General features: G+C 39.5%; 1 protein-coding gene across 1 annotated transcript; it reads right to left on the bottom strand.

Annotated features, from left to right (window-relative positions):
• Window positions 1-3995: 3995 nt before the first annotated feature.
• Window positions 3996-21121, bottom strand: LOC145481240 (solute carrier family 35 member E2A-like). Its single transcript, XM_081459689.1, has 8 exons — window positions 21033-21121; window positions 19084-19659; window positions 17021-17136; window positions 16111-16243; window positions 15011-15061; window positions 14552-14621; window positions 7955-8088; window positions 3996-7287 (listed from the first exon to the last, which is right to left on the bottom strand). Exons 2-8 carry the CDS (start codon window positions 19434-19436, stop codon window positions 7095-7097), a joined length of 1050 nt encoding a protein of 349 aa, XP_081315815.1. The 5' UTR covers window positions 19437-19659; window positions 21033-21121; the 3' UTR covers window positions 3996-7094.
• Window positions 21122-21171: the final 50 nt, after the last annotated feature.

The following is a 21171-nucleotide window of genomic DNA, read 5'->3' as shown; positions in this document are numbered from 1 at the left end:
CCCATTTCGCTGACAAATTATTTCACTAATAATTATTTTGCATTAACTAAAGAAATACAGTCATAATACAAGATCTACATCAAGCATACATATTGACCATAGGAGGACAAATTATGGGAGATCAAGTGTATTTTTTGTGGTAGTTAGTTTTCAGTCAATCTTAATGTAATAAACTGAGTAATCATTGACCCATCATTCTGCTAAAATCTCCAGCCATTAAAATAAATGTTGCAGCCTACAAAGATCGATTGTTTTGTTTTTGTTTAATTTATGCCGAATTTCAGAAGACTTTTCAGTTAACTGGACATGACGCGATTTTTGTTATCACTCTAATGTGACTGCAATACTGCATGGTCGGACTGCATGGTTTTTGTTGGTTGTTGGTCAATGTTTTGGTCACCTAGATTATCTTTTCGTTGAAATAAATGTTTAAAAAGTTGGTCTGTGGTTTATCCTAAACAATAAATCTCATATATTTCAGAAAATCAAAGACAGATAAACTACACAATGGCATTGTTAACCCAAACCAAAGAAACCTGAAGCGTCGTTGCATTAACAATATCCTTGAATTTCAATTATCTGCGAACCGAATTCCTGCCTTTCTATAGCTTTAGACCCTGTCAACACGTATCCGTTTTTGTTTAAAAGTGGAGATTTTTTTTTCTCCGATTCCAAAAAAAAAAAACCGCGTCCACATGTTGCGTCTTTGAATCGTTCTTGCCCGTCCACACGAAAACGGAACAGTGACAGAAACTCGCGCGGGGTGGGGGGGGGGCGGGGGGGGGGACTCCCTTATATGGGCTATATAGGTATGTGCGGCCCCAAAGGGTATGGTTTTTCAGCTCTTTTGGTCATAAATAGGGTATTGATTTTAGCTGATTTTGGCCATTTTGGTCATAAATAGGGTATGGTTTTTGCACTAGCCTTGATATGGGTATGTTTTTAAAAAGAAGCCACTTTTCCATCATTATTGAAAAGAAAATCAACAAAAGCTCTTCACAAATCATGTTTACGGTAATTTAACATCGTTCTGAACTAGGGAACTAATTATAACGCAGGTCTGAAACAGGGTTTTGATTTAAAGGTTAGGTCATAAATAGGGTTTCGAATTTTTGGTCAGGTCATAAATAGAGTAGGGAATATCGCAGATTTTGGTCATGAATAGGGTGAGGGTTTTGGAAAGCGGCCCGCACACCCCCACCCGATTTTTCTGGAAGCAAACCCCCCCCCCTCCCGGGGGACAGAAAACGGTACCATCTTCGATGAGAGCGTGCACATTCACTGGTAGCTGAGAAACCAGAAACTACAAGGGACCGCATACGATAAACGCTTCCAACGTAGGATCTACAAGAAATCTGATCAGCCAAAAAAAAAATATATAAAGACAAACACTAGACTACAAGGCTAATACTACGTCAAAGACTTTCGAGATACCAAAATGACAAGAATCGATAGAGCAGGATCGCAACAGTGGACAGCTGTTTCGTCCTTCTTAGGACTCGTCAGCACTGTGTAGCGAAGATATGTAACGTCAGCCCAAGACCAAACGCACATAAATTGCAAAATGACCCGTTCCAGGAGCCCTGCCTGTTCCAGGAGCCCATCACTATATCAAGTTCCGTACTTTGAACTCACTTGCGCCCCGAACTACGCGTCACCATATCACGTGTTTCAGGGCGCAAGGAGACAAAGTGTCACGATTGGTGTCTCGAAAAGCAAAAAATTAAATATGGCTGGATAAGGCCAGCCTAAACTGATATCTGAGCCCGCGAGATTGTCGCGCCATATATTTTTCTTATGCGCTAGACTGGATCCAATATACCGTGACGAAATCGTTTTCAAAATCCTCCGTTTTCAATCGTCCACACGAGTACAGCAAAACTGCGTTTTTAAAAATCACCACTGTGGAGAGCGTTTTTGAAAAGATGCGTTTTGGTGACTGTTTTCGCCGGATACGTGTGGGCGGAAAGCCAAACCGGAGAAAAAAATCTCCGTTTTCAAACAAAACGGGTAAGTGTGGACAGGGTCTAAGGCCGGGGCTCACCTAAAACGCTAAGGTAACTCCTTGAAAGAAGTTTTCCTTGGAAGTCGGTCGCGTGAAAAGATTCTCGCCGAATCGATTGCGCCGTCTTTCACTTTGGGAATATGATGTATGGGTGTATTAGGACGGCTAAAGTAGCTGCATTCATGCCCGCTAAAGTTCGTATTAAAAATAGTGCAATACAACGCTTACCGTGGGAGCTGAAGCTCTTCGGTCTTCTTTTTCTAGGAAGACCAAAAGGGCCTCGGCTCACATGGTCTACAACAATGTGTACAGATGGGCCACTGACCTCCTCAGTTTGAATCAAATCCGCCCCCAACCTGAACACGATTTGAGTTTACCATGATATCAAGAAGAGCGGCTCAAATTCCCCAGCAGTAGGTACTGTTATAGATTCAAAACGATGAAGGCCAAAATAAAGGCTTTTAACACGTGAGTGAAATTCAAGTTTTCTGACAGGGGTATCCCGATGTACATGACGAAGGAACATTCCGGGTCGAATGTAAATAACGTTATGTTGCTTGGAAACCAGAGGACTGGACGATAGTGAACCGTTAATTGGTGCAAAATGAATAATTTTTGTTGCAGGTATACAACTTGTATATAAAGGTGTAGCAGTTGGGCGTTGGTGTGGACGATCGACAGTTTGAAGGAACGGCCAGGTACATCAGGCGTTTTTTTTTTTTTTTTTTTTTTTTTTACCAGAGGCATTTATAAGCTTTTTAAAGGGTTCAACAGCAGTTACAGTTTAATGGCAGAAATTAGAGTTTGGGCGCTCAAATCAAGTGGTAAATATATGGTGGCTATAATCCGAATATAAACATAGCTTCCATTCCTCATTTAATTTCAAACCACAGAATCTGTCAGGAAGTGGTTTCGCTACAATGCAAACCAACAGTTCTCATGTTGCTTGGGTGTAGTTTGTCAGCTAAGGCAGCCTGAAATGCTGAAAGGAAGAAGCCATTCTAGTATTTTCGAACCCACCCACTCCTTTACTCGTTTCCTCACAGCTTGGGCGGTGAAAATGGAACAATGGCTATTGGTGAGAAATATCACACGTTTAACATCGAGAATCGAGTCAAATGTTCAGTCACCTATAGGCTATCTGAACGAACAGTAATTAAGAGGGGACTGTGTCCTCTGCGTTTCTAGAAGTATTTAGGAAACAGTTAGAGGTCTTCACACAAATGACATGATGAATTGCTAACATTATTAAACTTTAATTTCCTTCGTTCTAAAATGTGCACTTTTCTTTCTTCTATATAGCTTTGTGATGAAATATTTAAAATAGCCCAACACCGAAACCTTTAATACTGACCAGAAGCATATCACCTACTGACTAATAACCCTAAATTCTGGAAAGAATACTTCCGTTTTAACGGGTGGTAAAAGTTTTGGAGGACAAGAAGTTGACTTTTGTTTCTTGTGGTTACACTTTTACAGTTGCAGTCAGTGGAGGAGCTAGCCCCCGCCCGACTTGGTCATCCTTAAGATGAGGATTGTTGCACACCCAAACGTGTGCCATCAACGATCAAAGTCAAGGTGCTTTCCTTGTCCTGTAGCCATAATGTAACAATGGTGCGTGGAAATGTGCTCTAAAAGGAAAAACGAAACAGCTCCTGGCCTTCTCATTGGCTAGGTTAGTACATATTCATCTATTACTTTCAATTTGTCGACTGCTTAACACTAACTTTACAAGAAAATTGGAAGCTCCGTTTCCATCGCATGGTTACGAGTGTTAATGTAGATTTTCTTTTTTATGTATGGTACAGTTTCTTATACCATGCCGTAGAAAATAAAGCCAATCAGAATGCAAGAAAGCCGTTGCATATTCGTCGTTCTTAAATTTTCAGCCTCGGATATTGCGTTTCTAGTGTCCTGACTGGCTAACTAAATCACGGTTATCAGCTCATATACTGCAGTTTGACCTCATATGGAAATGATCGCGCGCGCAAGTGCCTGATAATTTTTAGGTAAAATTCAGCTACAATTTCGAAACGTTCACAATTTAATTAAATTTAATAAAACAATTATTCCATTCACGCTTGTTGGATATGAGATTGGTTATAGCCAACTCGGCACCACGCGCCTCGTTTGCTATTTACCATCTCATATCCAACGCGCGCTCGTGGAATAATTGGTAGTCCATCTAAACTTCCCATCGTGCAACGCATTGATTGTGTGGGGCTATGTATTTTCTATGGCATGGTTATGCAAAGGTTTTTCGTCACTTGTATTTTCTTGGTATGCACACTCGCCTAAAGGCTTGTGTGTACGAAGAACATACGAGTGACTTGTGGGATATTCTACGGTATACCACTCGAAAGCATTGCGTAACTAGTATATATCATCTGAACATCACGATATACGACAACCCACTGCACGAAAACGGAATTATAAAGTGCACTGTAATAGGAAAAAAGGTTGTTTTAGTTGATGGCGAACGATTTTGAATGACGCCGTCTTACGTAAAATTCTTTAGGGGTCTTTTCACGTGCTGCGTGGTTTTTCAAGTTCATCGGAAGGTACTCCTCGTCGAAGGTTACAAAGAACCAGGAAACAAAAAACATTGCCGCCGGGAGCTTGTTTGGTCAAGATGGCCTAATAATGGTCCTGATCTTTCTTTCTTTTTTGCATGTTTATGGGTTCTACCAGCAAAAAGCAAGTAACCATGATGCTGAAGGCAGATGTCACAGTGAGTAGAAATAAAGATGATCAGCAAGAATAATATCAAACAAACTCAACTTGTTTTATTTACAATATAGGCCCTAAAATATGTGCTTAGTCAGATGTCCATACTTCAAAATAAAATAATATTTCATTTCTCATGTTAGTAATAATATTAGCACCTATTAGCAGTATTTTATATGCAGGATGTTAAAATTTATATCTAATATATTTTTTCCACTAATGCTCTGAAGCCTATATAGACGAAAATTTATATTAACATACTTAGTAAAGTTTTCACTCGTATTTCATCAATATATCATGTCACAATGTTTCATTCATAAAGTTCCGCAACATAAAAAATTTCCAAAAGAAAGGATCTGGGGTGCTTACCATATTTGGTGAAATAGACCATTTTATATTCATTTTTTTTGTTTTTTGGAAAATTTTCCGAAAATCCTTTTAGAAAGGAGAGTAAAGCATAATTTTGTAAATTTGTGTACTTAATTATTACAAGTTTCTTCATACGTTACTGGTACGCAATTCTTGTCCTTAACAAAGACTGGCGCCAATAGCAGATCTGCATGTTATCGTCATTTGACTACAACTACCAGAATCCTTCCCTTTTTCTGTTTCTTATGTTAATTAGGGTAATTGTTATTTAAACCCCACTGGGAATTCAAAATTTAAACAACAGAGAAAAAATGAAAGGAATTCTGGTAATCGCCTATAAATATAACCAATATCCATAGGTCTGCAATACATGCACAGAGATTTGTTTCATTGTAAGTGTTAAGAACATGTCTTGTCTCTCATTTCATTGGACAGCTTGTGTTTTTTGGCGCCATTTTGGGAAGGACCCCTAACCTCTGAATTGGAAAATTTATTCATTTTAAATGATGTAAACAGCACATCCACAGGAATTTCACACCTGTGTGCGTCAAGTTGACACAACCCTTTCTAAGAAATATCAGCAAAGGACATAGGTCTGCTTGTTTTTCTTGGAAGGGTGCACATGAAATAATAATCAGATCAAGAAAGAAAAATAATATTGGATGGAGGATTATTGACAATGAATTGAAATATTACCCAGCACCTTTGTTGGTCTAGTTAATCAATCAACACCATTCAAACTTACTAAAGTGGCCCATTTTCATCCTCCATACATGTACATTAAAAGACACCTCATGCTACTTCAGAAAAACCCATACCCTCCCAGAGAGGTTATGGTTTAACCCCTTCTCCCACCCCTCTAGTAATTCCAGTTTAACTTCATACTTTGCTTTCAAATGTTTGGCCTTCGAGATTCCCACCACCACCACCACCCCCTCTCCCCAATCCACTGGAATTCCCAGTGATCCTCTGTAGGGTCAGGTTGAATATTTTTTGGACACACTCGTTACAAGAAAAAGAAACCCCAAGGATGGTCACTGCGAATTTTGAGGGAGAGTACGGCAAATCAAAAGCCACCCTTTTTACAAGAAAATGTGAAACTAAACTGGAATTTTGAGAGGGTGGAAGCTTGAAACCAAAAATCCTTTCATGGGAGGGGTATCAATATTTTCTGAAGCAGCACATTCACCAAAAATCCACTCTAGCTTAAACACTTCATCGCAAAGAAAATTCAAATTTCCCAAGCTAATGAATTATTTTCAAAGGCACATGTCTGGGTCAGCATTACTTGACAAGTTGGACAATGGACCCATGGGTGTTTTCTCCCATTAAAAATTAGGTTGAAAAGGACAGGATGAAAATAAGCTCCTGTTTGGTTATTCTTTCAAGTCACTTTCAATCTCGGAAATTCTATATGTACACTAAGTGTTGAATATGCAAAACCATTCATATGAAAATGAGTTCCACTTTTCATGCAGATCAAACTCATTTTCATAAACGTTTTGCACAAAGACTCTTTTTGAAACAGAGACACAAGGTAACTTGGAGAGGGTCTACTGATTTACAGTATGTAAACATTATTATTTGCCATGAGTCACTTCATTATTCCACTCATGCCCACATTAACCCCTTTTAACAGAGTAATGTATTAGCACTCCTCACACCCAGACCTGACAAAGCTTACTTACTTCAGTTTCCCTTTACTTGAGAGAAGGCATATCTGCAGCTGAGAATTTTGTCGCGTACATGTATGTCCAATCAAGTGCAGACCTGCTGTGAGATCACCCACAGCTCTGCATGTTTAGCTGTCTGACTACAGTCTTATGCACAAATGCGCACAATCATATATTGATTTGCATTTACGGCACAGTCATGACCGCGCAATAAGTCTTTAAAACAAATTCTCAGCTGCCAGACTGACTGATGCTCTGCAATGTCAGCCTCTTTAAATTGATATTGCCTGATTGCTTTATGCGACACCAAAGGCATTTGTTTAGACTTCTTCATGTTCCTTGTCTTCTCTGTCCTTTTCTTTGAGCTGTTTCTGGTGATTCTTGGCTCTTTGGTAAAGAAAGACTCCACAAGTCACCATAACAGTTCCTACAGCACTGAGGGCAGTGACCTCATTACCAAACACCAATACAGACAGCCAAATTAGAAAGGCTCTCTTCACTGTGTTCGACACACTGAAACAGAAAGCAGCTTACTCTTTCAGACCACATCTCAAAATATAGAAATAATCATCTTTGCCTATGTCCTATATTTCTTTAATTTATGATAGTTGTGAGAATTTAACAGTACATCAAGACAATATTCCTAAGCCATCAGTAAAGGTTTTCTTTATTCTCACCACATCTGCTTGATGTTATATGGATTGTAAAGGAGAGAAAATAGATGTTAATCACTCAGTTAAGTGTTAGATCCAAAGCAAAAGAAAGTGTTCAGGTCAAAGCAGCCACAGACCTGATTTCTATCTGTACCTCAAAGTGACCTGGAATGTTGCTTCTCACTCTCGACATAATGATAGTCATTCACAGTAGCCGCCCCCTCCCAGCTCTCTAGCCAGTTTCCCAGTGTATTTTTATACTTCTAGGGGGAGATAGGCATACACCTCTGAGAATAGAGTGTTTTCACATGACGTCACCACAGCCATATTCATTTGGTGTTCCAAAACAATGTTACGACGGCAATGTTGGTGTGCCAAGCCAATCTTGTGGGAGTTGCAGTCTTTTCTTATGTAAACACTTTTCTTTGCTCTAGTATATTTGCATGGTTGCTGGCCACGGAGTGAAAACACCCTATAAAGCAACTTTGTCAAGTCAATGACTCCAAACAAAGCATCAAAACACTAACCTAAATGTAACTGGGGATATAAGAGACATCAATCCAAATGCTGTGAGGCTTTGCATGTAAAACATGAATCCATTCAATAGAAACATAAAAATCAAATATTTATTCTCTGTTAACTTGATTTCTCCAGGCCACTCCTGAAAGAAAGGAAGGTAAAAGAAAAACAGACACTCAGGTCTCAGTGCTGGCCTCAATTCTGCCAATTGAGTCACTCTACTTTGTTACACATTAATTAATTGGATCTATCTCTTTTGTTGATGGTCAAATTAGGGGAACCTTTGAAATAGCTATATTGCAGAATGAGTCAGCAGTCAAACATCATTTTAATTTGTTTATAAAGGTGTACAAGTAATACAAAAGGGTCTTATAACTCGAAACAAAGCAGAATTGATTACTAAACCTTATTTGTGTGACAAGCTGACGAAAACTGCTGTAATAAGTAATGCTACTCTTCTTGACTGGAAGGTCATTGTTCCGAACTGAAATTTTGTGTTCATTTTGTGTAAGGCGCGTTGCCTATTTACCGAGTGGAGACTAGGTCCGAGTGATGACATGTTGTAAACGAAAAAACGTGAGCTGGACGTTCGGGTCGAAAAGCAGATGAATATTGTTATAAATTTTGTTGCGTTTATGGAATAAATCGTTCATTTTCATGGTCCTTCGAGCCAGATATTGGATTTGGAGAGACAGTTTCGACGATTGGTCGAGCAAAAGGAGAGTTGGATCCGTTTATTACTGCGAAGAAGTTGGTTTTCGCATATCGGCGATTTGGCGCCAAACAAACCACATGTGTATTGCATCAGCACTTTGAACGAGAGGAACTTCTGTGAATGTGCAGACCTGTAATTGTTGCGATTATATGAGGTTAGTAAAATTTGTGGTCTTTCAAAATGTCGAAAGATTTAGAAGCTATCAAGAAAAAGAGAAAATTCCTGAGAAAATCTGTCACAGACACGTTGAAGTTAATCGACGAAGCCCTGTCACAACAAGATAATTATGCACGAGTTCAAGTGTTGAAAGATAATGTCGCAAGTAAGTGGAGTGACTTGCAGGAAGTGCAAGCCACGATGTGCACAATGTTAGAGGATGAAGAGATCGAGGCGGAATGTGAGAGCCATAATGAATACGAAGCGCGTGTAATTGAAAGCATGGCCAAAATGACAAGTTATTTGGCAAGTAAACAAGTTCCCGAAGCACAATTGTTAGGAAGCAATCCACCCGTATCCCAGTCGTCCTCTCAAGTACAAGTTAAGCTACCCAAGATTAATCTACCAACCTTTGACGGAAATGTTTTGAGCTGGCAACCCTATTATCAGTCGATAAAAGTTTCAGTGGTTGACAATCCGTCGTTGGCAGATGTCCAAAAATTAGAGTACTTGATGAGATCGCTAAAGGGTTCGGCTGCTGAAGCGGTGAAAGGTTTTGCAGTGGTACAAGCGAATTACAAGCCAGTTTTGGAAATCTTGAAGGAAAGATTCGGGCATGCAAGGTTAATACTTGATGCACATGTAAGATCCTTGATCCATTTGCCACGTTTGAGCTCTGATGATGCAACCTCCATGCGTAAATTCTACGATGAAGTGATAGGTCACGTTCGCTCTGTTGAGTCCTTTGGTGAAAAGTTTAATTCTGAAACTTTGGCTCCAGTTCTTGTGCCTCTAATAGTTGACAAGCTGCCAAAAAAAGTTGTGGAAAAATGGGAATTGGAGCTTAATGAGGAGAAAGCTAAACAGGACTGTGTGGAAGTGAAAATACTGTTTACTTTCTTGGAGCAATTGATAAGAGCTAAAGAGTCTTCACAGCCTCCTTCTCTTGATTCCAAAGCTCCGGCAAAGGAAAATCTTGGAAATCATGAAAACCGTTTCAAGTTTAACCGGTCACAAAAATTATCCACCTCTGCATTATGTGCGGCAACGCAAGAGGGCAAGTGTGTCATTTGCTACAAAAACCATGGTTTGAAGTCATGTGTCACTTTTCTGTCATTACCTGTGAAAGAAAGATTCAGAAAAGCAACGTCTAAAGGCCTGTGTTTCCGATGCCTTGAACCTGGTCATAGAGCCGAAGTGTGCCAGAAACCTCCATGCAAGCATTGCCAAGGTAGACATCACAGTCTCCTGCATCAGGATTCAGCTCGTCCTCCCTTGGAAGAAGTCAAGGTGGAATCAGCCCCGGAATTACTATCCTGGTCGTCAGGTCCTGCTTTGCCGTCCTCAGTTGTGGCAAATTCTGTTGCAGTGAGCTCAGGTGGAAAAGTGATCCTGCAGACCATACCAGCTATTTTGTGTGGATCAAATGGGTGTTCAAAAGTTGTGAGATGTTTCTTTGATCCTGGTTCTCAAACGTCATTTGTTCGGCAGAGTGTAATTGATGAGCTTGGTCTTGATAGGAAGAGTGTCAAAATTGCTGTTTCTGGATTTGGTGGAGAGGCCACCAAGAGCACTTTGCGGAAGAGAACTGCGTTTACTGTGGCACCTATTGACAAATCTGGACAGCCTCAATGTATTGAGGCACTTACTACACCAGTAATATGCCGGCCAGCTGAAGCTGTGGATATTCATCCAACAAGATGGTGTCACCTTCGAAACATAGCATTTCCTGAAGAATTCCCTAGAGAGGAACAAGAGATTGATGTGCTTATTGGCTTGGATTTCTATTATTCCTTTGTGACAAGAGACATTGTAAGAGGGGGTTCCCGTGAGCCAGTTGCAGTTCGCACAACTTTGGGTTGGGTCTTCTGTGGGCCAACAGGTGGTCATGGCCAAGAATGCACTGTGTCTATGAATGTTCAAATTAGTGTTGAAGAACAATTGAATGAAACACTTCAAAAGTTCTGGGATTTGGAGTCCATTGGTGTCAGACTTGCTGAAAGTTCAATTTCTACTACTCATGCAGAAGATGTGGTCTTGAAGAAGTTTAAAGAGACACTAACATACAAGGATGGTCGCTATGAAGTATCCTTACCATGGAAGGAAGATTGCATTTCATTGAAAGATAATTACCGGCAAGCGGAAAGTAGGTTGTACAATCTAGAAAAGAAGCTGCTCCATGAGCCAGTGAAAGCTGCATCGTACAGAGAAGCGATTAACAAGTATGTTGAGAACGGTGTTGCTGAAGAAGTACCTTGTGATGAAATTACACCAACAGATGGGCGTCCGGTGTTCTATCTCCCTCATCATGCGATCATCAGGGAAGACAAGCAGACAACCAAGACAAGAGTTGTGTTTGATGCATCAGCGAAAGATAGCAATGGTGTCTCTCTGAACAGCTGCTTAGAGCCAGGCCCAGCATTACAGCCAGATTTGGTCGGAATTCTTCTGCGTTTTCGAAAGAATTATGTTGGTATCATGGGTGACATAGAGAAGATGTTCTTGCAGATTCGGTTAAAAGAAGAAGACAGAGATTCACACCGGTATCTGTGGAGAGATTTGGACCCCAAGGCCACGCCTAAGATTTACAGAATGACAAGGGTCACATTTGGAGTTGTTTCCAGTCCGTTTCTTGCCATTGGCACTATTCAAGAGCATGTGAAAAGGTGTAAAGAAACATTCCCTGTTGCATCAAATGAAATCTTGAGGAACACTTATGTTGATGACTTTGCTTCAGGGAGAGACAATGTGCAGGAAATGCTGAAATTACAGCGAAGTGCTACTGAGCTTATGCAGAAAGCTGCCTTTAATTTGACAAAATGGTCAAGCAATTCATCTGAGCTTATGGAGGCCATACCAGAGAGGGACAGAGCAGCAGTTAGTCTTGTCAGCCTGGAAAGTGATCTAGCAGAAGCACATCCAATCACAAAAGCATTAGGATTAAAGTGGAATACACTTACTGACAACCTTGTCTTTACAATTGATGTGGACATTGTTAAGTCGAGATCAAAGACAGTGTACACTAAAAGAAAGGTGGCGTCTTTAGCAGCAAAGATACATGTATTTGATCCGATTGGTCTAATCGCACCCTTTTCAGTGAGGTCAAAATTAATTCTTCAAAGCTTGTGGACCAAGGGTGTTGGATGGGATGAGGAAATTCCCATGGAAGTCTCATCGAAATGGAATCAGTGGGTTCAAGAGATTTCTGAACTTGGACACCTTCAAATTTCTAGATGTTACACTGATTTGCCATTAGGTCAGAACCCCAAAGTAGAGCTACATGCATTTGGTGATGCGTCAGAAGTTGCTTATGCCTCTGCAGTTTATCTGAGAGTTGTTTGTGAAGATGGAAGGGTATCTACCAGTCTTGTGATGTCCAAGACCCGAGTGGCTCCTGTAAGGAAGATTACCCTACCGCGCTTAGAGTTGATGGCTGCTGTAATTACTGCTAGACTTTGCACCTATGTCAAAGGTGCAATAGACTGTCCCATTAGCCGCATTGTTTGTTGGACAGACAATTCTTCAACGTTACACTGGATTAGAGGAGCAGCCTCACAGTGGAAACCATTTGTTGCTAATCGTGTTATTGAAATTCAGTCGTTGCTGGATCCCAGTGTTTGGAGGTATTGTCCAGGACCGCAGAACCCAGCTGATCTACCTACCCGAGGTTTATCTGCAAGTCAGTTACGAGAGAGTCATTTGTGGTGGAAAGGACCCTCTTGGTTGCAAGAGTCCGAAAAAGATTGGCCCGAGGATTTAAGGTCAAAACCCTCCAGTGAAATTGTTAACCCAGAGAGGAAGAGTAAAGCTAGTGTCAGTTGTGTTGTGCAACCCAAAGAGCCGTTTATTGACTTCACAAGATTCAGCAAGTATAGTCGCTTGCTAAGAACTGTTGCTTGGATCAGAAGATTCGTTAGCAACTCAAGAGTGAAAGAAGAGGAAAGAATTGACAGCCCTTTAACTGGTTTAGAGATACAAAATGCAGAAGAATGGTTGATATCTCATGTACAAGAAGCAGGTTTTCCTGAAGAAATTGCGTCATGTAAACAGCATGGTCCAGTGAAGGACAGCAACCTTGCCAATTTAAACCCGTTTATGTGTCCGACTAGTCATTTTCTTCGTGTTGGAGGAAGAATTCACAAGTCACTGTTGCCAGAAGAGGAGAAACATCCTATTATCCTGCCTTCTAACCATCCTGTTGTTAAGTTGTTAATTGATGATATTCACAGCCGTGAACTACATGCTGGAGTTGAACACACTTTGTCACTTTTGCGACAGAGATTTTGGGTGATCAAGGGACGATCGACCGTCCGTCAGACACTAAGGAACTGTCTAATTTGTCGCCATTACCAAACAAAACCCTTTGGTCAGCAGATGGCACCACTTCCTGAAGACAGAATTAAGCCTGCACCACCGTTCACTAACGTGGGTCTAGACTTTGCTGGTCCTTTGTATTTGAAAGACAGTGGTGAAAAAGTCTATATCTGTTTATTTACATGTGCAGTTACCCGTGCAATACACTTGGAGTTGGTATGTGATATGACAACTGAGCGATTTCTCCTTGCTCTTAGACGGATGATTGCAAGAAGAGGAATGTGCAGCATTATTTGGTCAGATAATGCAAAAACTTTTAAGGCTGCTAACAAGGAGCTACAGCGATGTTGGAGAGTATTGGAATCAGACCAGACCCAAAGTGCTTTGTCTGAAAAGAAGATTCAGTGGAAGTTCATTGTGGAAAAAGCCCCATGGTGGGGTGGCTTTTATGAACGTCTTGTAAAGAGTGTCAAGACGCCACTGAAGAAACTATTTGCCAAAGCAATGTTGGATGCCGAGCAGTTAACTACTATTTTAGCTGAAATTGAAGCACAGCTGAACAGTCGTCCTCTTACTTACCTTGGTGCAGACCCTGATGACTACAGTGTGATTACCCCTGCACAGATTTTGATTGGCAGGAATCTTCAAGCGTGTCCGACTAAAGACACTCATGTTTCAGAACAGACCTCAAGAGCCCTCACCAAACGTTTTCAGTATCACCAGAAGCTTGTAAATGGATTTTGGAAGCGTTGGCATGCAGAGTACCTAAAATCCCTGACACCTCTCAAGAAATGGTACAAGATTGGTCGTGAAATCTGCAAAGGTGACTTGGTCCTAGTAAGTGAGGATCGCGTAGCTCAGGGTCAGTGGTCACGTGCACGAGTGGAAGACACCCACACAGGCCGTGACGGTCTTGTCCGGTCCGTTACCCTGCGGACCTCATCTGGAAGTCTTACCCGTCGTCCAGTACAGCGGTTACACCTGTTTGAAAGCTCTGATGCTGACTTAGCTGCTGAACTTAATTGAACTTTATGAGACCTGGTTGAACATTTTAGTTGAACTCTATTGAACTTGGTTGACAAGTTACATGTAGTGATGCACTCCCTGCATCGGGCGGGAGGATGTTCCGAACTGAAATTTTGTGTTCATTTTGTGTAAGGCGCGTTGCCTATTTACCGAGTGGAGACTAGGTCCGAGTGATGACATGTTGTAAACGAAAAAACGTGAGCTGGACGTTCGGGTCGAAAAGCAGATGAATATTGTTATAAATTTTGTTGCGTTTATGGAATAAATCGTTCATTTTCAGTCATGCTTGACAAGATACTAAATAATCTAATAAACTATCACAACATGTATCATGCAAAACAGAGATTCCATTCTTGTTCCAGTCATACTTATCTTCAAGAAAAATTATACTTACTAGAAAGAACCAGAAAGGAAGTTGAACAGCAATAGCAGCAACACTTGTATAAAACTGAAGTTCTGGTGGACTAGAAGGACAAAAGGATTTTTGATAACACTTTTGCTTGACTGCATTTTCTTGATTCTTTGTCAGTTATAATTTTTTCGTTATGTTTGGTTTCAAAGAAAATTGAATGCCAAAAACAGGGTCAGATGAAATTTGTTATCTTGGTAAATGATGACCCCATCCTAGCAAAAAAAATAATGTTATTGGGTAAGGTCAGGGTGGTTTCCTGTTGCAAGAAGAAAGCAATCCCTCTTTCAACTTCACTTACTTCTGCTCATCCCTATCCCTGTTTGATCAAACTATGTAATGAATAATAGAGTATGAACAATCCCTCATTCAGTCAATTCTGGGAGGTGGACAGTGCTCAGGTCACCATGGTCCACTTTAGCAAAGGAAGGTCTCAACTCTTACCTGTAAGGATGATCGCTGCTAAGAAGCTTCTTTGAAAAAACATTCTGAAAGCTGTGAAATAAGGGAAAAATTTGATTTCTTAATTCCAGTCTGTAAATTAAGGATCTTCAACTTCGTCATGAACATTCTTTATACAGTCCATCAGTAGTGCAGTCCAGTTTGTCAACTGTAATTAGCTTTTAAATGGGTAACTATTGTAGGTCCCTCTGGATACCAGGCTTGTGGTTAAGATTTTTTCTTTTTAATTCCAAGTTCATGACAAAATGAATAACATTAATTTTTTATTAATAACTTTTAAAAAATAGCTCAAAGAAAATATGTGTGCTGATTAGCTAAAAACTGTATTTCTATTCAAAAATTACATTATGAACTCGAGATTTCTATTGCCTGATAGTTGATGAAGGCATAACCCGAGTCAACTATCACTCATAGGAATCGAGAACGAATAATCTATTATTGTTCAGCAAAGTATAAATCTCCTAGTTGTTCAAAACTTCTTCATAGACACTTCAAAAATGCAAAGAAGCGGTTGCCGGTTTGTTAACAACTGCACAACGCTATGCTACTCACTATCTACTACAGAATAGATAGTAAGTAGTGTAGCCAATCAGAGAACGGGAGAGCACATTATTATCATTTGTATCTTCACCATCTACGGGTCTATTACAAACTCACGACGTGACCAGCTCCCAGATGGCTTGATAGTTCAGCTGGTAGAGCACTGCACTGGTATCATAGAGGTCATGGGTTCGAATCCCATTCAGGCCTGAATATTTTTTCAGGCTTTAATTTCACAACTGCTTAAGTTGTGTACAACTGCAATGATCAGTCATGTCTTCATACCTTTCTCCGCAGTTCAAATATATGGTCTTCTATACATTCATTTGTATTACTGATTTGTTGATAACATTTCCTTGTTCATCATTGACAAATGTTATCATAACGATTTCTTAAAGAACACCTTCAAATAATATTGCCATGCCACTCTTGAATAAGAGCTGCAGCTGAAACACTAAAAGATTTATGGAATGCCACAATGTTCAATCAAGTAGAAATGTGCTGATTAAAAATTCTGAGTTATAATGTCTGAAGCAACTCACCAATCCATAACGTTATTCAAAAGAGCAGAAACAAATCCAACCATGTTAAAGCTGAGCTCAGTAGCGGTACAAAGTGAGAGGCCAGCCATAATGGGAATAAGAGAAAGGTTTACAAATAGACTTGAGTTGTCCCCTGTAACACAACATGACAAAATTTGTGAGCAAGGTCATGGATATCACTGCCTTGAGTAGCTATCATACTCGTCTTAAACTTAAAATCTGAGTTCTCAGAATTTGGTAGTATTAAAAAGCAAATGTTTAATTATTATCTCAAGTAAGGGCAGTTGACATTTTCACAGGCAAGCTCTCAAAAGAAAATGTTGTCTTGAAGTGCCAACAGCAATTATTTCATGCCAGGTGAAAGCGTGGATCAAAATTCAGATACACATATTCAGTAAATGTGGCAAAAGATTGTCGGATAGTTTCCCAGGTAACAATCACTTCTGCCAACGCTAAGTACCAAAAGTGTAAATATGAGTGTCCACACTATGGATGTGTCATTATTATAGAGGTGCAGCTTTCTAAACAAGCGACTAAGTTTCTTTGGCACCAAGTGAACTGACTGTAAGGTTGAGTGAGGTGTCAGGAAGGATTGACTGTATTCTATACACCCCTACCCTTCACCCAATTTTTATCTTCAGTACAAAAAGAATTGTTCTAAGAACGTAAATTTTGATAGTCAGAGAAGTCCTTTAACAGGCACATGACGAAATGATGATATTGATAAAGTGAAAAAGGAATTCAATATGGAGCTGCTCATTTACAGGCAAAAACATTTTGCTTAGTTTTAAACAAATGGCAAATTCAACTTATCTCAATCTTTAAAGCCTGGCACGTTTTCACTGGATTTTGAAAACACTTATTATTGATAAAAGGTTAATAGTCTGATATAAGTCAGTGAGATACTCACCTAGCATAAGCCAAGCAATTATTGCAGTGAAAATTGGTGCAGAAGACTTAATAGTTTCAGAGAAAGAAACAGCTACATACTTCAAAGTAATGAGGGAACACACTATTGTTGCAAACCTGGGAAAAGAAATAGAAGAAAAAAAACTTTGAAATTCGAAATTAAATCAAAATTGCTATGGAGATCTGATGTAACTGAATAAGAAATCAGCCAAGTTCATTGAGCGTTCCCTTTTAAAACTGAAAAAGTTATTCCATGCAATTACTGTCAGTGGTGGTTGGACCCTCCCTCGCAGCCGTTACTAGAGTCGTCACACATCGCATCTCCCCCACTAACTGAAGATTTTGTTATTCTTGTGGGAAGCCAACAAACAAATCAAGCACCTAGAGCAACTTTCTACTATTTTTTTTGGAGTTAGATCCATAGGATATCTCTGAGATGTCTGGCAAAATCTCGTAAAGGAGGTGGTGAATTTACATGGGAAACTGATGTCATTGACAAACTACTGATACATGATTGGTTTCAACACGAGCAATAGGCATCGCATGATTGGTGCATTCTGTAGTCATCACCTGAACTCTAAACAAAGGAAAACAAGTGCGGTTCAGATTTAAGTAGCCGTTAGTGGGGGAGATGCATTATGTGATGACCCTAATAACGGCTGCAAAGGAGACTAGGTTGGACCAGGTCTAACAAGATTGAATCTCTGACCCAGGGGTGTTGGCTTGTAAAATGCACATAAAATGATATGATATCAATGAAAGTTTTGTATCCATGGATTATAGCCAAACTTAAACATGTACTCTGGTAGGAACCACTCTTGGATGTAGCACCATTGCAGTGGCTTCCCAATATTATCCACCACTAGTTAATGCTATTAAATAGCCTCCTCAATCTAACAAATGTTTTAGTGGCACGTCAAAAGAACATCCCTTAATTTATTATTTGTGTAAATCTCTTCACTGGTTTGCTTCATGATTACGGTATACCTATTGTACAGCTGTTAAGACAATGATGATTCAGATCTGCAACCTTTTTCACGACACTGGGGAAATCTTTGCTCAAAATACTACTTCACAATTTTGCATAAGGACTGGATCAAGCTATATAAAAAAAAAAAATTTAACTCTGAGCGAGAATGGTATTAGTACATGTACATCCCAAGAAATCTGAGCCCAGGACAATCAATAAGTACTTTTTGTGTGACAGAGGTTTTTAACCTCCAGATTCTAGAAAGATTCAGGACTTAGAATTTTTCCAGCCAAACGTTTATCAGTGTTTGAAAGCCAATATCTCCTTCAACTTAAGTTAACTGCAAAGAGCTAAAAGCTCAAATCACCAATTTGAATTACTACTTAAAATTGAAGCGCTCTTTGATGGTTTGGAGTCAATTTATATCTAGTTTAATGCCTTTTCTCAGCAAAGGCAAATGCTCATGGGGAGAAAATATAAACAATGGCATCAGTAAATACATTCCCTATAAATAAGTAATTCCAGTCTCATTTAGATCTCTCTTCCTTACACCCTCCATGGGAAGTGCAGTGACCATTTCAGATTTGCACCCTGGCCAGGGTCATTGCATCTCCTCCACAGGAATAGAACTGAGCGTACGTGTAGGGCTTGAAAAAAGTGCTGTCCAGTCATCCAGAACAAGTAGACTTCTCTTCTGGGCAAGTAGTTTTTCATTCTCCCTTGCCCAATGGACAAGGGATCAGGCAAGTCGTCTGCCAGCTAAATCATTGAAAGAGCAAACTAAGATTTGTCCAGGGCAAGCAAAATTTGAGAGCTACCTTTCACAAGGGCAAGCTGGAATTCGAGTTTTTTTCAAGCCCTGAATGTACAGTGAGAAACCTATATTATGTTGCTAGGTTACTCGTGATCTATTCCAGAGTGAGACACTTAGATAGTTTGGGATCAGTAAAAAGAATGGTATGTGCAAAATAAGGCAATGGGTCTTCTTCCTTTATACTGCTCCCTAAATAGCCAAATGTCAGGAGAAAAACAGCTGTATCCCATGGAGAGGACCAACAGCACTAATCAATTAAGACAATAGTAAAAATAATCACCTCATCCAACCCAAAATTGCCATGTTACGAAAAAAATAAAATCTATGTCCATCTTGATGATGGCCTGAAGTCCGATGGAACAAACAACATGGCAGATACATCTTGAGTGCTCCAAAAAGCACAGAACACACCATCTGGGTTTCTCCAAGTATGCCAGCATCGCCATCTAGTGTTGATAAAATGTACTTGTTTGATATAATAGAACCAAAACTGAAGACAAACCAAAGTGACATCATAACACTTTGCCGCACAAATGTCTCCTTTATCTCAAAGGTGAACGTTTTGTGTTGCCTTGGTGACAATGAATTCTGTGATGGTCCTTCGTGAGTCTTCTTTGCGACAATTGGAGCCATGTGGGAAGCCAGTGTGGATCAGATGAGAGTTGAGAAACCTGCCTTGCATCTAACAGACAAACGTTCTTATGTATTTTAAATGCCTTGAAGATATTTCCATAGTAGTAGTCTTGATTTGGTATAGATATGTTATAGCATTGTCCTTCTATCAGCAAAAAACTGTATATTGAATGACGGACATTTGCAACTCAGACTCCATAAGATGTATTTCTGTGCTGGAAAACTGCAAAAAGAAGGCATAATGATAACAATTTTTTTGGATTAAGAGGTCTGGTTTACCACTTCTGGCGTAAGCCAGACGGTTAACTCTTGTCTCTCCACCCAGGTGAAAAATGTATTACCACTTACATTATGAAGAAAACTTTCTGAATTTCTTGGTACTGTAAATGTTCTTTTGTTTCACTATTTGGCTAATTTGAAAAACAAAAGAATTGCCTATTTCAGGCAATATGATTACTTATTTAGACTTTTTAAGTACTACTGTGATGAAATCTTTCACCCTTGAGTTTTTAGGTCTATCACATACATGCACATTAGAATTCCACAAAAGGTTAAAAACCCAGTTTACCCTTTGGAAATATCTTCATTAGTTCTGGGGATATAAAGTTTGAAAAATGTGAAAAATATGTAAATGACAGGACTGATGATGTCATACACGCAACCCAATAATACATGAAGTATATAAATAGAGCTATCTTGGGCAGTTTGCGATTGCTGCAGAGACCATTGAAACTTAGTAGGCTAATAGATCTACAGGAAACACGCCTATAGCTGTAAAAGGCCATGAACTTAACCTAACATATATTTTAACATTTCTGATACAAATTGGTTGAGATATATCTTTCTTCATCATGTTTGATCAAAGTTTGGTTGAGTTTATGACGTTATCACTTGGCTAATTTGCATATTTGTAAAGCTTGAACATCTTTGGAATGAAAAGAGATATTGAAAAATAGTAAAAAGCATTTTTCTTCTTGGACAGACTACTTGTTTACGTTTGAAATGGCTTAACACAAAATATATATTGTTTTCTGTCCAACTGATCCTAAAACGGTCGCTCCAGCGATCAATAGTATAAACTTTGCCGTATTTATTATTAATTAACCAGTTAATATCGAGCACTACGAATGTGGAACAATTGCATTGTCAATTTTGGTACACGTATGTAATTTTTCAAATATTAAAGTATCTCTTTATCCTTGACAAAGTACTTTAGGTACATGATCGCAATTACCATGTACATGTCACTTTTGCTTTTCAGAAATTAGCTAAGCTTACGCGATGCTTGGCACAATGTCCAACAGAACAATAATCACCATACTAGCACTATTTCTGGTTCTCATCATTATTATTTTTTTAAGCTTCCAAGATCAGTGTCAGCTCTTGTAGTGAATACAGAGCATGCAGAGTAAAAAGCACATTGTTTAAATTAAAAGATATAAAGGAAAAACACCATGTATCCGCGCGCGCGGCTGCCTGCAGCTGCTAATACATTTATCGTGAATTTCCTTTCAAGTACTTCGCGAGGTATACAACTCTTTAAAACAACGGCGGACAAGGCAATTATCGGTATTTCGTTGCAGACAGTTTACTTACCGATGTCGTTATAGAGATCTCTGCATTATCTCGGAGGAGTTTAATATATAACTGAAGATGACCTGCAAATTCCGGATATTGGAGTCGATATTGGATTGACCTGAGCCGAGCCCGTAGTTTCAGCAGCAGCAACCTTCTA

The sequence above is a fragment of the Orbicella franksi genome, chromosome 3, assembly GCF_964199315.1.
Source record: "Orbicella franksi chromosome 3, jaOrbFran1.1, whole genome shotgun sequence".
Taxonomy (NCBI): Eukaryota; Metazoa; Cnidaria; class Anthozoa; order Scleractinia; family Merulinidae; genus Orbicella; species Orbicella franksi.
Note: the sequence above shows the minus strand (reverse complement) of the source record. Positions and strands in the feature narration are given on the sequence as shown.